The sequence below is a fragment of the Periplaneta americana genome, chromosome 5 (genome assembly GCF_040183065.1).
Source record: "Periplaneta americana isolate PAMFEO1 chromosome 5, P.americana_PAMFEO1_priV1, whole genome shotgun sequence".
NCBI lineage: Eukaryota > Metazoa > Arthropoda > Insecta > Blattodea > Blattidae > Periplaneta > Periplaneta americana.
Window position 1 is genome coordinate 107,377,466 of NC_091121.1, and position 15,753 is coordinate 107,393,218.

Below are 15,753 nucleotides of genomic sequence, written 5' to 3' on the forward strand. Positions count from 1 at the left end.
AATTAGGTCGAAAATAGAATTTTGGAAAGAGTTCGTGCCAGTCCTTCCTTTGCGATTCAACTTGACGAATCGACTGATGTTGCAAATTTAACCATTTTGTTAATTTTCGTCCGTTATATTAATGGGGAGTCTGTAGAAGAGGAGCTACTATTCTGCAAACTCTTAAAAGAGAGACCTGCGGGAGAAGATATATTCAAGTTAATCGACTAATACTTCAGCGAAAATTCAATAGACTGGACTCGCTGTGTAGGCATTTGTTCAGATGGTGCGAAATCTATGTCTGAGTTTTATGCCGGGTTTGTTGCCAAAGTGAAATCGGTAGCGCCGAACGCTTCTTGGACACACTGTTGCATTCATAGACAGGCTCTTGTTTCTAAACGCATGCCCGATGGATGCTGGACGATGCAGTGAAAATAATTAATTTTATTAAGGCTCGCCCTACAAATTCTCGCATCTTTGCAGTGCTTTGTGAGGAAATGGGAAGCATTCATAAGTGTTTATTGTCTCACATTGAAGTTAGGTGGCTATCTCGAGTTAGAACTATTCCCAGACTGTATGAGCTTAAAGACGAAGTTTACGTTTTTCTCACCAGCCATGCCTTTTATCAAGCAAAGTGCATGGAAGATGAAATCTGGCTTCAGACTTTAGCTTATTTGGCAGACATTTTCTAAAAAATTAACAGTTCAAACTTATCTCTCCAGGGGTCAAATATAAACGTTTATATTGTGCAGGACCGTATCGAATCATTCATTAAAAAACTTAATTTTTGGGAAACGTGTTTCAACTACAATCAAACCGAGTGCTTTGATACCCTTCACGACTTCCTGGTGGAAAATCATCTTTCTTTGGACGAAAATGTCAATAACATGGTTAAAGAACATTTGAAGGGACTTGGAAAAACCTTCAGAGAATATTTCCCTGCTATGTCCAGTTATAACAATTGGATTCGTATCCCTTCGAAGAGTCAACAATTTTAGAATCCACATTAAGCGTAAATGAAAAAGAGCAGCTTCTTGGAATTTCCACTGATTTTCAGTTACAGAAAAGTTACAAATCTTTGTCATTAATTGGTTTTTGGTTGAGTTTAAAGGAGTTCCCAGTGTTAGCGAATAAAGCTATAACGGCTTTATTACCCTTTTCATCCACATATTTGTGCGAAAAGTCATCTTCTTCATATGCATATTTAAAAAATAACTAAAGACACAGACTTTGTGCTGAAAGTGATTTGTGACTTTATTTAACATCTGTGGTTCCTGACTTCAAAGCTCTGAGCCATGGAAAGCAGGCGCAACCTTCTCACTGAATTCGAAGGAAGAGGTGAGTAATTACAAAGAAAACTTGTATTTATTATTGCAACTAGGCCTACACGTTGTGTAACTTTTAAGCCGTAACTATATGTTTTAACCGTTAAGGGTTAAGTGAATTTAAGGTTATTAAACCTTTTGCTTGGAATTAAATTTTATGCATATCTACTGTATATTTAAAAGTCAGTGGTTCACCCAACTCAGATCGTTATGGAAGAGGTTCGCGAGTCGAAAAAGGTTGGGAACCGCTGGATTGGATGAAGGACAATAACAATGTATAATAACGTAGTTTGAAATGTAACAACTATCTTCGAAATGAGTTGAACACACTGAATGATTCATTGTAGGATAGAAATTCTCTGTACGGACTGCACCTATCCACTTACTCAGAGAAAATTTGAAGCATAAAGAGTTATATGGCAAATGTAACAGTTTGTCTTCTGTAACATAATATGAAGAAAAAATCGCCGTAGAAATTAACGATTAACTAACCAGTGAAATATAACATTCCTTCCTTATTTATCTTTACAGCCGTATGCATTGCTGCAATTAAAAGCAGCACACGAGGGAAAAAAAAAACATACCGGCACTTATTCACTATTCATCTCTACCAAACAAATGGCCGCTCTTTGGCTGTTCAATTTGGGAGTATAACACCAGCGCCAGTGAGCGTCTAGCGGTTATTTAGTAAGTCAATGGCGTTCGATTAGAATGTGTCACAACCATAGCGGAATTTTGACTGCTCCGTAGTAGATTTCGTGTTTCTGGAGTTGGAGACACTGACCATTCAAGTCAGCCTGTGAGCCTGAACCAATAAGATGGCAGCTTTAAGGTGCATACACACGTAGCGAGCGAACAACGACGAATGATGTAGCAAAGCTGCGTTGTTCGTTCTCTGTTTGGAGCAAAATACAAATCATCAGCAAATGGTCAGAGAACGTTCGCTGATTATCCGCAGTAAGCTAATAGCAGACGAAGATATTATAATTATAGCAAGTGTAGCCGTTGTTGTTATTATTATTATTATTATTATTATTATTATTATTATTATTATGGGCAGTTTAACAAAAAGAACGTTAAAAAACAAAAGGCGATGGTGGCAGACGCCACTCACGAAAGTCGCAATCGATATAGAGACACTGACTTGCTTCATGATTTACGTCGAATTGAATCGGGACAGTTTCACAACTTCTGTCGCATTTCAAAACAGACTTCGAAATATTACTTGCAAAATATGGTCATAACATTTTCTGCTTCCTATATACATCAATAAGTTTGATGACAGCTTCTTCAGTTCACTCGATTTTCAACATCCTGTTGGTGAAATTAAACTAACCACTGCGTTCTGCTACGAACTGCAAACAAGTGGCAAATCCCGTCCCGTCCACAACGAGTACACCTTCCTTTGATGTACCGACAAGCGACGGATCATTCCCAAGGCAAATCAAATGATCGGTTTGCCTTTGTTGCGTCGTTCACACTTTCCGATTTCAATCGGCGAATGCATTCAGTTGTCGTTCGTTCCTTCGTTGTTCGTTCGCTACGTGTGTACGCACTAACAGGACTAAATTAACCGAAGAAGAAATAAAGTATAAACAGCTGTCTGAAATGGAAAAGAATGCCATCAGTAGTTTTTGTAAAAGACTACCGAAGGTGGTCAGTATTTTCATGTATGACAAGTATTAAAATTTGGCGCGAATGAATGACAAATTATAGATTTAGCTAATTGTTTTGGTCAGAGCCTCAGTATTTTTATGCATGACACAAGTACCGTACCTATTAAAAATTGGGGCGAATAAATTACATAGATGTGGCTAATTGTTTCGGTCAGAGCCAGGTTTTTTAATGTACTTACTGTAATAGAATTTATATAATCCTGTGCAATTTGCTTAAAAGGATATCCTCAACAACATTGTCATCAATATTTTCGCTCACTATAGCTATGGGTCCGGGAATGAATTAGTATGCACTGTAGGTATATGTGGGTAGTGGAATCTTTCTGGTGCCACTCCTTTTCATTGTAGTTCATTCAGGTTGTCATAATAATCGTATAGCGATAAAGGAGCTGTTGTCTTCATAGTTCTGGTGAATGATAAGCCAGGGTACACCATTTTCTAGCAACCTTGTTATAGTCCTCGGTCTCCTGTTGCCTAGCTATGCCCTCATCTTCTCACACTAACCTTGTCACAGTCCTTGGTCTCCTATCACTTAGCTATGTGCTCATCTACCCACACTAACCTTGTCATAGTCCTTGGTCTCCTATCACTTAGCTATGCCCTCATCTACCCACACTAAACTTGTCACAGTCCTCGGTCTCCTATCACTTAGCTATGTCCTCATCTACCCACACTAACCTTGTCACAGTCCTTGGTCTCCCGTCACTTAGCTATGTCCTCATCTACCCGCGCTAACCTTGTCATAGTCCTTGGTCTCCTATCACTTAGCTATCCCCTCATCTACCCACACTAACCTTGTCACAGTCCTCGGTCTCCTATCACTTAGCTATGTCCTCATCTACCCACACTAACCTTGTCACAGTCCTTGGTCTCTTGTCACTTAGCTATTCCCTCATCTACCCACACTAACCTTGTCACAGACCTCTATCTCCTGTCATTTAGCTATGCTCTCATCTACCCATACTAACCTTGTCACAGACCTCGATCTCCTGTCATTTAGCTATGCTCTCATCTACCCACACTAACCTTGTCACAGACCTCGTTCTCCTGTCACTTAGCTATGTCCTCATCTACCCACACTAACCTTGTCACAGTCCTTGGTCTTCTGTCACTTAGCTATTCCCTCATCTAACCACACTAACCTTGTCACAGTCCTTGGTCTTCTATCACTTAGCTATCCCCTCATCTACCCACACTAATCTTGTCACAGTCTTTGGTCTCCTGTCACCTAGCTATGCTCTCATCTACCCACACTAACCTTGTCACAGACCTCGATCTCCTGTCATTTAGCTATGCCCTCATCTACCCACACTAACTTTGTCACAGTCCTTGGTCTCCTGTCACCTAGCTATGCTCTCATTACCCACACTAACCTTGTCACAGACCTCGATTTCCTGGCATTTAGCTATGCCCTCATCTACCCACACTAACCTTGTCACAGTCCTTGGTCTCCTGTCACCTAGCTATGCTCTCCTCTACCCACACTAACCTTGTTACAGTCCTTGGTCTCCTGTCACCTAGCTATGCTCTCATCTACCCACACTAACCTTGTCACAGTTCTCGATCTCTGGTCAGTTAGCCCCTCATCTAATCTACTCTAACCTCGTTACAGTCTTTGCCTCCAGTCACTTAGCTATTACCTCATAGTCCTTTGCCTGCCTCCTGTCACTTGGAACAGTAGTGGTGTTCCTTAATTTATTTTTAATTCAAGTGCTCTGGGTCATGTGAATACCAATCTAGAAAATAATCACAACAAACTGTCTTTAAGTAGTTATAAAAAATACCCACAAATATACCACCAGTTACAACACATGATCTCTTAAAACAATGCCAAAAAATTAGTATGTAATGCATGTGAATATGTAGTGGAGTAAAGAACTGAGAAATTGGTAATCAGTGAGGAAAGTAACATTTTTAAAACTTCTTAAAAACACTACGCAAAGAGAAAGGCAAAAGTCCAAAAATAAAGGAAGGCATTTCATAAATATTCACAGTTCTCCCTGCGGCCTCATTTACTGTGAAGTATACATGTTTTATTTTGGGACTGCAGAGAATTCTTGTCAAATGCTTGGAATGAATGATTTTCCCCAAAGAGAGTTCTGTACGAAGTGTCTTGATATCATTAGTTTTAATATTTAAATATGATCAATAATGGAAAAAGCAAAGATAGTGTCTTGGAGGTATGAATTTTTAACTAAATTATATAAGTTTCGATCATCAAGCATATACTGTACTTATGAGACATGGTATGATAGGCCCACTTATGATGTGGGTTAGAGAAGATTGGGACTATGAAACATGCATCTACTCATGCAACACATCTATTTCAAGTGGAAAATGAATACTGTCCAAATTTCACAAGAGGATTCCAATGAGAGAAGTATGGTCCTTGCGGGGTAAGAGGAGTGGGTAAGTTAGTAACTCAGCATCTTTGAAGGAGCAGGTGGATCGGGGTGGTGTCATTGGCTAACTGGGACAAACAAGACTCAGTCAATGGCTGGCCGGTTACATGACAGGGATTGGTTGTAAGTGTGGAGGAAAAACCCACATTCCTTCCTTCAATCCTCAGTAACTGCGAACAGTAACTGTTCTTCATACTGCTTGTTATGAAGGATGGGTTCCAAATTCTTTACTTTTGGTTGCAAAAAACATATAGGATTCGCTAGTGTTATGATGATAAGAATACTTATGCTTTCGAAAAATTGTTTAAAATTTCCCTAATGGCAAATTAATTGAAAGATTTAAAAAAAAAAAAGTGTGATTGTTGTAGACAATGCTAGCTATGACATGAATTCCAACAGTGACCACAAGACCGGTGATATGATTGAGGTTATGAAAAATCATAATACCGGTATCCAAGTGCCTGATGAAATCAATTTTGTTAATCAAAATTAAAGAAGCAAATATTAAAAAGAAAAAATTCGTTATTGAGAAGGTATAAAAATCGTCTGGTCATGAAGTACTTAGGCTATCCCTCCCCCCTCCCTCTTTCTTTTACAGAGGAGGCACCGAATGCTTCCACTGCACCCTGAGGCTTATTGTGCTTACCACTCCTGTTCTGTGAATGATACTTGTAGCCGAATGGCCGTGCTCTTGTACAAGTACAGCATGCCACACTGTGAACTTAACCTGAGCTATGGTATGGATGATTATGATGATGATGATGATGATATGTGAATTAATGAGGCGAAATGAGTCCAAAGTTCAATGCCGAAAGTTACCCAGCATTTATGCTTCAATTGGTTGAGGGAAAACCCCAGGAAAAAACCCCAACCAGGTAACTTATCCTAACCAGGATTTGAACCCAGGCTCTCACATTTCATGGTCAGACATGTTAACCATTACTTCACAGCGGTGGACTTAGGCTATTCCCATACTCCCATATTATTGTCTCTCAAACTGAATCGAACTAGCCTGTCTCGATTAAAATTTTCTGTAGGAAGACTCAATAAAACTACCACCACCACCCATGTCATCAGCACCAAGACTTGATCATCAATCTAGATGTTAGTGATGATAATTGATAACTGAACGTGAACTGTGTTAAATTTAATTTATGATAATGAAATGACATTATATTTATCGATAGTGATAAATATATCTACTAGCACTAGAGAATTTTGATTAACCTGCAGCTAGGGTTTACAGATGTCCCATATTGTATGGGATGTCCCATATTTGAGGGCTGAAAAACTTACCCTATATGAAATTCATATGGGATACCAAAAATCCAGTATTTACGGATATTATGACATAGGCAGCGTACAATTTTTATATTTCTCTTATATTCTCTTCCCTACTGTTTGTATGGATACCGCATTGTATACCGGGTAATTACCCAGATAAGAAAGTCATTTTTTTATTTACATCAGTGACTTTATGGCTTGGTATAGTAATGTTTCTGCCCCATACAATGCCACACTCCACACAAAGCACTTCACTAGATTCTTTCTTAGTTCTTTTCCCGGAGGTCCGCAAAAGATGCTCCATTTTCTATTAAAAACTTCCTTTATCATTGCTATTCTCCTTTTGACTTCCTGGCAGCTTATAACACACCTTAAGTACTTAAAGCTGTCCACTTGTTCCACTGCCTCATTTAGAATTCACAAGTTTACCTTCTTAAGTTTTCTTCTGATAACCATGGTCTTTGTCTGGTGTGCATTTATCTTCATCCCATTCTGCTTATAGCTGTAATTAGCTCCAGTCACATGTCCCTTAGTATCATCTCCTCTTCTGCTAACAATGCCATATCATTAGCAAATCTTACCCACTTTATTCTTCTTTCTCCTACTCTCACACCTCCCATGTTCTGAAAACCGTTCTTCACTAAATCCTCTACGTAGATGTTGAACAGAGTAGGTTGTAAAATATAAGCATAAACATTCTCCAAGAGCTTCACTAGATACAAAGTTTGAGTAGTAATACGAAAAGTTCTCATTTCGATATACTAGTATTTAAGATTTATTTAGGTATACTGGTATTTAAGAAACAGGAGGGGTAACATTAATAGCAAAGAACTAGTTAGATATAGAATAGACTTTGTGGAGTACAGGAGGTTAGATGGGAAAGGCACAACACAAATAGGAGATTACTTGTTGTACTATGGTGAAGGAAACAACCACCAATTAGGAACAGGATTCTTTATTCATCATCATCATCATCATCATCATCATCATCATCATCATCATCATCATCCACTTCAAGGTTTAGGCCTGTTGGCCTGTTCCATCTTCAAGAGAATAAAGTTGGTCTCTCCATCTCACCTACTTCGAAATCCAGTTGGATTATATGACGATATTATTTTTGGCATCTGTTCTTCTGATATTCTCACTAAATGTTCTTGCCAGTTTCTCTTCATTTCATCTATTCATAAAAGAACAAAATCAGTAGTAAAAAAGGTCTAATTTATCAGTGACAGATTATCATATTTAGTACTTAAAAGTAGATGGTGCGATATCGTAGTTATAAATGCTCATGCCCCTACAGAAGGGAAAGACGACCATATAAAGGATAGTTTCTATGAGGAATTGAAACATATTTGTGATCAGAATAATTTCGAGGGAAAATTGTTCCGGGGCCGGGCATCGAACCCGGGACCTTTAGTTAAATGTACCAACTGAGCTACCCAGGAACTCTACCAGACACCGATCCAGTTTTTCCCTCTATATCCACAGACCTCAAAGTGGGCTGACAACCGTCAAGCAACCAACATTGAGTGCACACTAACTCTGTTTGACTTAAATTGTGGTTTTCTGTTAACGAACAGTGACGTGTATTATGCAAATCGAGCTTTCAGGTATAACTCCCTGTAAAGTTGATTTGAATAATTTCGAGGGAAAAATTGTTCCTGGGCCAGGCATAGAACCCGGGACCTTTGGTTACATATACCAACGCTCTACCAACTTTTTACAGTGACAATGTTGGTTGCTATTGACGATGGGACCTAAGTCACGTTACTTCCCTAGAAAAATAAGTGAAAATATGTTTCGTTCAAGAGTCACATAGCAATAAACAAAATAATACTCAAAAGTCAACTATTCACCCAACTGTTCTGGTATTAAATAATTAAAATGAATAAATATATTTTTATTACGTAAAATTTGGGAGTGGAAAAACATCATATACAATTCCTGAGTTAAGTAGAATTTACTAGTCTCGAACTACTTAATTGCACTCGTCCTCGACTAGTAAAAACTACTTATCCTCCCTTAATACATAAATGACTATTTGCATGTATTATCCTTAACCACCCTCCTCTTATGGTAGAGCAAAGTGGTACTTGTTCATATAACATAATGAAGTAAAGTACCCATGGCCGAGTTCTGGTTATCATTACAACCTTGTGACATTAAATATTTTTACTCCTGATAACTGATGAAATTTTAAAATTAATATTTATGAATAATATAATGTTTTTAGTTTATTTAATGAAAGTTCTTTTACAGGAACTTCATGCTCACCTTAATGGTTCACTTAGCACAAAAACTCTGAGAGAGCTCCATGAATTACATGTCACTTCACACATTAATGATGCTTCTTGGAACATTTGGGAAGCTGTTATTGAACATGGGCAGAAACGTACACTAGATGAGTATGTGAAATTAGATTTTCATTTTTTTACACATTATAGATTGAGTCGTACTAGTTTATTTTCCTTCTCTCTTACTCTTTTTTTGCTTTAATTTATAGCTAATAGTGTTTACTAATCAAGCAGATACAAATACATATTCTGGTTAGCAAAGAATGACATTTCTCCTCAAATAGGATCTGAATCAGAGCTGAATAAAAATCTTTTTTGGATCCCTGGAGGGAAGAGAAAAATAAGGTCTCCATCCCGTTCCCAATGTTCTACAGCACCTTCAACTTAAGACGCAATCCTGGTCATGCGGGTGCACAATAGGCCATTCTCTATAGTGGGAAAACCAAGCGATGTTGTGCAGCGGCATGCAGGCGAGCGGTTAGGCCAGTATTTCAGTGTTATGCGACCCAGCATGCAATTAGTATTAGTTTGTCTTCTGTAAGGCGTGAATGTGTTTGGTCAGTTTTAGTTTTCATTTAACGTGTTTTGTGAACTGTGCTCTGTTTAAGTTTAAATTGATCATGGTGTTTACCACCATGTGACTTTTATCTTTGGGGTATGTTAAAACATAAAGTGTATATGAACAATCCTCATAAATTAGAGGAACTTCAAGAAAATATTCGGGTCGTGATCTCCAGCATTTCAAGGCAGAAATTGGATTGTGTATTTCAGCATCTTCTTCGCCAGTGTGAGCGTTGTATTGAAGCTGGTGGAAGTCATTTTGAATATCTTATGTCTTAAGGTAAGGAAATAAACACCATTAAATTAATTTTACAGAAGATAAACTAACACTAAATACGGTTAGGAAGAATGCATGCCGGCCACTCAGCAGTTCAATTACTACACAACACTGCTGGGTGTTACCGCTTGAGAATACTGATCGCCTGCCAGTGCCTGGGTTGCGTCTTAAGTTGAAAGTGCTTTATAATGATGATGATACTACTAGTAATAATAATGATAATAATACTTTTTTTTTATAATTAACTTTATCGGGATGCTCCATTACATGAATAAAATTGTAATACAAATACTACACGCCATTTTGCACATTTCAACATTCTGTTCATGTTTCATAAGACAATTAATATGGTGTGAATTTCATATATTATGAAGCTAAGATGTTTTAGTTCTGTTTCATCCTATTTGAATAAGTAGTTGTGATTTTAAATTTGTAACTATTTACACTTTGTTGAATATTTACAAATTGGTGAAGTCTATAGAATTAGTAAAGTCTTTAAATTGTCTTATAAATTTTGTGACTAGATGATGACAAAAACAAGTTGGATCTTCTAGTATGCCAAATCTGCGCAGATATGATTTTGTTTTTCTATGTCCTGTTATTATCGCTGTTAGGTCAGCAGTCATAGTAATAATTCATTATTACATTCGCGGTTGGATTGATGGAAAGAAGTTTCTACATGATGCTCCTTTATTTGTGTTAGTCCAGTCGACTTGCCATTTATTAAGACCCTCTTTTTTCTGAATTTCTGTAATTATGGTGCTCTTAAGTTCCCTAGTGCATAGAGTTTCTAAGAAATTATCCACTGCTGCTTCCTTAGCCAATTGGTCACCTAATTAATTTCCGAAAATCTCACATGCAAAATGTGATGTCCAGTGTTGCTCTTTAAGCCTCCTGACAGTTTTTTTTATGTCCTTTATTATATAGCTGTGATCAGAGGTATTTTTTTAATGGTGGTAGAGTTACTGGGATATCTGTGCGTTGTGCTATTATTTTTTTTCCACAGCCATGATTTGGATTTCTTCCAGGATATCAAGAGCTCTTAATATACAGTAGCAGGCTGTTCAGTTTGATTAACAGTCAAACATGTCATACATCATGTATCGGTAATTTACTTTTCAATAATTTAATAAATTTGTCATGTTTGAATATGGCAACTGCAGCTCCAACCTTGTTTTGATATTTGCTCTATAGTGTATTATATTCTGTCGTTCAATTCATCAATAGGTGTCTTGTCTGCTGGGTGTGGTCAATCTCTGACTTTGATTAGTACGTCGAACTCTACACTGTCATTACCACGAGTTGCCATGTATATCTTCGTAACTTCAGCAATAGTTATATTTATGTACTTAACTCCTGCAACTCCACATGATCCTTCATAAGATAGTTCTATAAGCTTTGGCTATCTTAATAATTCATTAATTGCAGTTACTGAATGATTTTATGCTTTTGTAACGCCTCTTCCCAAACTAAAGGTCCATATGTTAGAATTGGCACAATTGTTCCTCTGTATATAGTTCTTAGTGTTCCATGACCTAGGCCCGATTGAGGTTTTGCCATTCTACTCAACATGTTAATCAGCTGCAGAGATTTTTCTGTTACATTATATTATCGATATGCTTTGTAAAATTGAATTTATCATACAAGATTATTCCAAGGTATTTCATTTCACTGACCTGTTCAAGTGTTTTACAGTTTAAATGTATCCTTATTGGTGTAATTTGAAGTTTCCTCTTTCTAGATATTAACATCACTTTTGACTTGCTGTCATTGAATTCAACTTCGTTATTTTTTGCCCAATTCTCTATTTTAATTATATCTGCATTGGTATAGTTCTCTGCTTCGGCTTGAGATGCCCCTTTAGTTAGAATTATTAAATCATCTGCAAATGCAAGTACTTGAGTATGACTAGAGAATTTTAGATTTGGCAGTGAATTACATAGAATGTTCCATAAGCCAGGCCCACAACCAGATCCTTGCAGGCAGCCTTTGCTGACTTGATTTGTGATGTAGACTACGATGTTTGTAGTATTGCTGATTTGTTGGAAAAATAGTTTTGAGTTAATCTGTATAGATTTTTAGAGCATTTCATATTGAGGAGAATTCTAGGCCACCATGCAGAGTCGAAAAATTAATCTAAGTGTCATAGAGTGACCTTTGTAATGTGATGTGAACAGATAGATGTCACAGACAGACCTTCAGAACTCAGGAACCAAACATTTCTGGACCTATGTTGATATAAATTATGTTTATTGTCTACATATAAGGAACTCATTTTTGAAGTTTTACTGTGTATTTTTGAGAGACACTATATTATGCAACAGTCACTGCAAGCAATGTTTTTAAAAACAATTTTGCCTTTTACCCACATGAGAAAGATTCACTGTTGCAGCTTTCCAGCCATAACGGAATGCAAAGTTATTTGAGATTTTAAAAAATGTTCATATTCATTCAACTTATACAGTGTGACACAGAATTCAGTTGACAAATGGGAAACATTACTCGAATTGGAAATACAATTGTATACAGTATGTTCACTATCGCAGATGTTCAAAATGTGCTCCATTTACTTGAAGACAATGCCTCACTCGATACTGAAATCTTCTGTCACACTTAAAAGTGCTGCAGGTGGGATGTGTTGGATAACGTGGATGGTCCTTTGTTTCAAGTCATCTATAGATGTAGGCTCTGTTGAAAAACGTGCTGTTTCACAAATCTTCATAGAAAGAAATCAAGGGGTGTGAGGTCTGGTGACCGTGGAGGCCATGATTGAGGTCCACCTTGCCCAACCCAGTGCACACCGAACATCTTATTTAGTTTCTGGCGAACTGTTAGAGCATAATGTGCCATGGCCCCATCTTGTTGAAATTATATTCTTGTCCCTTTTGTTCAGTGGCAAATAAAACAGGAACTCCATTGCAGTACTGTCCAGCAATTCCCCATATGTGTGCTGGTTTACATTTCCATCAAAGAATTATGGTCCCACAACCATGTCATCTAGTATTCCACACCACACCATAATTTTTGGAGCACCAGGGTTGTTAGCTTCACACATTCATCTTGAGTTTTCTTTGGACCAGTATCGTGCATTTTGTGTATGAGCATGCCCATCCAGAAATAATAAGCATTTGTCACTGAACAGAACATGCTGAAGAAGAATCGATCAGTACACAAACACTGTGTGATCCAGTTGCAATATGTTCGTCTCTTGAGTGGAACCTCTTTTTGCATTGTATGTAAATGCTGTAATTTGTAGTGGTGAAAACATGCAGCTTTCAATATTGTAGCATTGTTGTTTACTGTATTATGGATTATTTCAATTTATGTACTGTCTTCATTTTATGTATTCTACAGAAACTAATTCAGGAAACTGATAAGGAGACAAAAGGTAGAGAATTCTAGCAGTATATATATGTACTGCCAACCTAACAGTACAAAGGAAAAAGGTTACTCGGATTACGGACATCTTTGGGGAACATTTCATTATGTTACTGTGTACAATAATTATTTCAGTTTTACAATTAGTAATGTTTCCCATTTGTCAACAGACTTTTGTGTCATGCAGAAATAAGTTTGATATGGTTTCCTCTGAATAATAATAATAATAATAATAATAATAATAATAATAATATGAGAATGGCGGTCCCACTAGAGAGTGATGTCCCCAGCACCTAGTGGGTTTGTTGTTATCTGAAAATGGCTGACCTGAATATAATCAATCTTCTGTTGCTTCAAAAATAATCTTATACGGTGATAAAACCAAGGAGTCATGTTCATAATTATAGTGTTGCTGATTATGTTAAGTTTTAATGGAAGAATTGTTACAAATACTGATTTCTTGTGCAGATGTTTTCAGTTATTTGGTATTGCCCACTCCTTGACTTCTACGCCTTGTGCTATATACAAAGCAACTCAAGATGTTGTCAGAGAATTTGCAGATGATGGTGTTTTATATCTTGAACTCAGAAGTACACCTCGCACTGTTCCTGGAGTTATGTCAAAAGCTGAATATATTCAAGCAATGATGGACGCCATAAGGTAAGATGTGAATAAAACTGATGCTTTTCTTCTCTTTCTCATTAAATAATTATAAAGTATAAAGATAAAATATTGGACGCTGCAAAAATCTATTTAGAGACTTTTACGAAAATACACGTTTTCAGCTCCCTGATACGAAAAAGTGGAGCGTATTTTTCTCCTCTAATATTGTTACCATAACAGATGTATTCTGTAGGACCAAAAAATAATAATCTTTACGTAGATAATACAGAGCTGCCAACAGCCAAGTACCCAGCTTGTTAGTACAGATTCTGATGGGAAGAGGGTATTTCTGGCACAATTTTCTTGAATAATTGAATGTGGTTAGGTGCTTTGAGAAATATTTTCTTAATATAGAAGATTGTCATTAATTCCAGGAAAATTATTTTTCTTTTCCTCTACTAAGCAATGCAGATCATAAGCAAGAAAGGTGACATGAATCATATCAGGATAAAAATATAAAAGAATATTATAGAAATGGACTGTCAGACAACTGCCTTCTATATGTTTCAAGATTATCAACCCCATACATAAAAGCTTCTGGGAACATTATGCTCATAATATTTCGCTGTGAGATGTTCCTAAGTCAATTTAAATGTAAAACAGGTGTAAAAATGTTTGTTAACAAAGTTATTACCTACGAATTAAAGGTTACTGCTAGTAAATACATGTGCCAGGAAAGTCTCTCAGCACTGGAGACAGCAGAATGTATGTGCTAGCAACTGTAGTTATGTTGGCAGTAGCTGGAACTTACACTAGGAACAAAACGTAAACTGTGTACTCATCACAATCATAACAGATGCTGGAAGAGTTTTCCTCGTTCTTGAAGGCACAGTTCGACTGCATATAGTTAACTATATTCGGCTTAAGTTCACCAAATGTTTTAGGATTATTACCATATACCGCAGATTTTGCCGCAGATCAAATCATGTACAGTATTGTAATTTGGAATTAGGAAAACGCATACGAAATTTCTGTTTTACATTTTCCGTAAACTTATCACTTTCGCGAAAAATGTATTCCATCAAAAACGCTTTTTCTTCAATAGAAAGCATTGTCACTAGTAGTCTTTAGTCATTACTCACTCACAATTAGACTGCAGTACACCCCGTCTGTCCTCAAGTGATACTGTTAACTAAACAACCCCTACTCAAGGATGTGGCAATGACCCGGCCCGGCTGATGCTATCAACATAATTGCATTTGCGAGCACATACACTCCGCTCTCTCCAGTGCTGAGAGACTTTCCTGGCGCACTGCATTAGGCATCAAGTAAAATATATTCAATCCTGTAATTAATTAAAAATAGAAACATTTTTTTCTCAAGCATTGCATGGTTGTTTCTGTCCTCTGATCAGCTTTGAACACTGATTTCTATGTGGCCCTTGAAGAAAAGTAATTGGGAATCACTTCCTATAAGTGCCTTTAAGCATATATTTTCGTATAATGTTCCAGTGTGTAAGCTGACAGAATTTCTAATATTTAATGGTTCTATTTAAAACTCGCATTTTTATAGATGAAGTATTGAACAGTTAATTATTATCACTTTCGTTGAAATAAAACAAGCAATAAACTTTTCCAGGGATGTAACTGACTGTCAAATTCAGGTAAAATTGATAGTATCAATAGATCGTCGGCAAGGGAAAGAAGCTGCAAATGAGACCTTTAATGTGACTCTTGCTGCCCATCGCCAGAATCCTAATATTATTGTAGGAATGGATCTAAGTGGTGATCCATCTAAGGGAGATATCACAGATTATCTGTCAATCTTTGATGAAGCGAGGAAGGCGGGATTTAAGCTATCTCTTCACTGTGCAGAGGTATGTGTATTGTATCAGAAATTATTCTGGAACAAATTTTTGAGTCTGCTTCATAATACTATTTACAGTGAATATCTCTTATTAATTAGTACATGATT

At 37.0% G+C, this 15,753-nt stretch overlaps 2 protein-coding genes across 4 annotated transcripts in view; one reads left to right on the forward strand and one right to left on the reverse strand.

Annotated features, from left to right (window-relative positions):
* Positions 1-2,710: 2,710 nt before the first annotated feature.
* Positions 2,711-15,753, forward strand: part of LOC138700064 (adenosine deaminase-like protein) — a 38,500-nt gene continuing 25,457 nt past the window's right edge. Inside the window, exons 1-4 of one of the 3 annotated variants that reach the window (XM_069826366.1) lie at positions 2,711-2,960; positions 8,926-9,071; positions 13,645-13,836; positions 15,418-15,655. In XM_069826366.1, the coding sequence (XP_069682467.1) occupies positions 2,913-2,960; positions 8,926-9,071; positions 13,645-13,836; positions 15,418-15,655 (624 nt within the window). In that variant the 5' untranslated portion in view covers positions 2,711-2,912. The remainder of the gene's footprint in view (positions 2,961-8,925; positions 9,072-13,644; positions 13,837-15,417; positions 15,656-15,753) is intronic. The other 2 variants (XM_069826367.1, XM_069826365.1) reach the window with 2 other exon arrangements.
* The window catches only part of LOC138700066 (GTP-binding protein Rit2-like), an 88,992-nt gene continuing 80,937 nt past the window's right edge, over positions 7,699-15,753 (reverse strand). Inside the window, exon 6 of the transcript XR_011332171.1 lies at positions 7,699-7,843. The gene's annotated coding sequence lies outside the window, so the exon portion shown is untranslated. The remainder of the gene's footprint in view (positions 7,844-15,753) is intronic.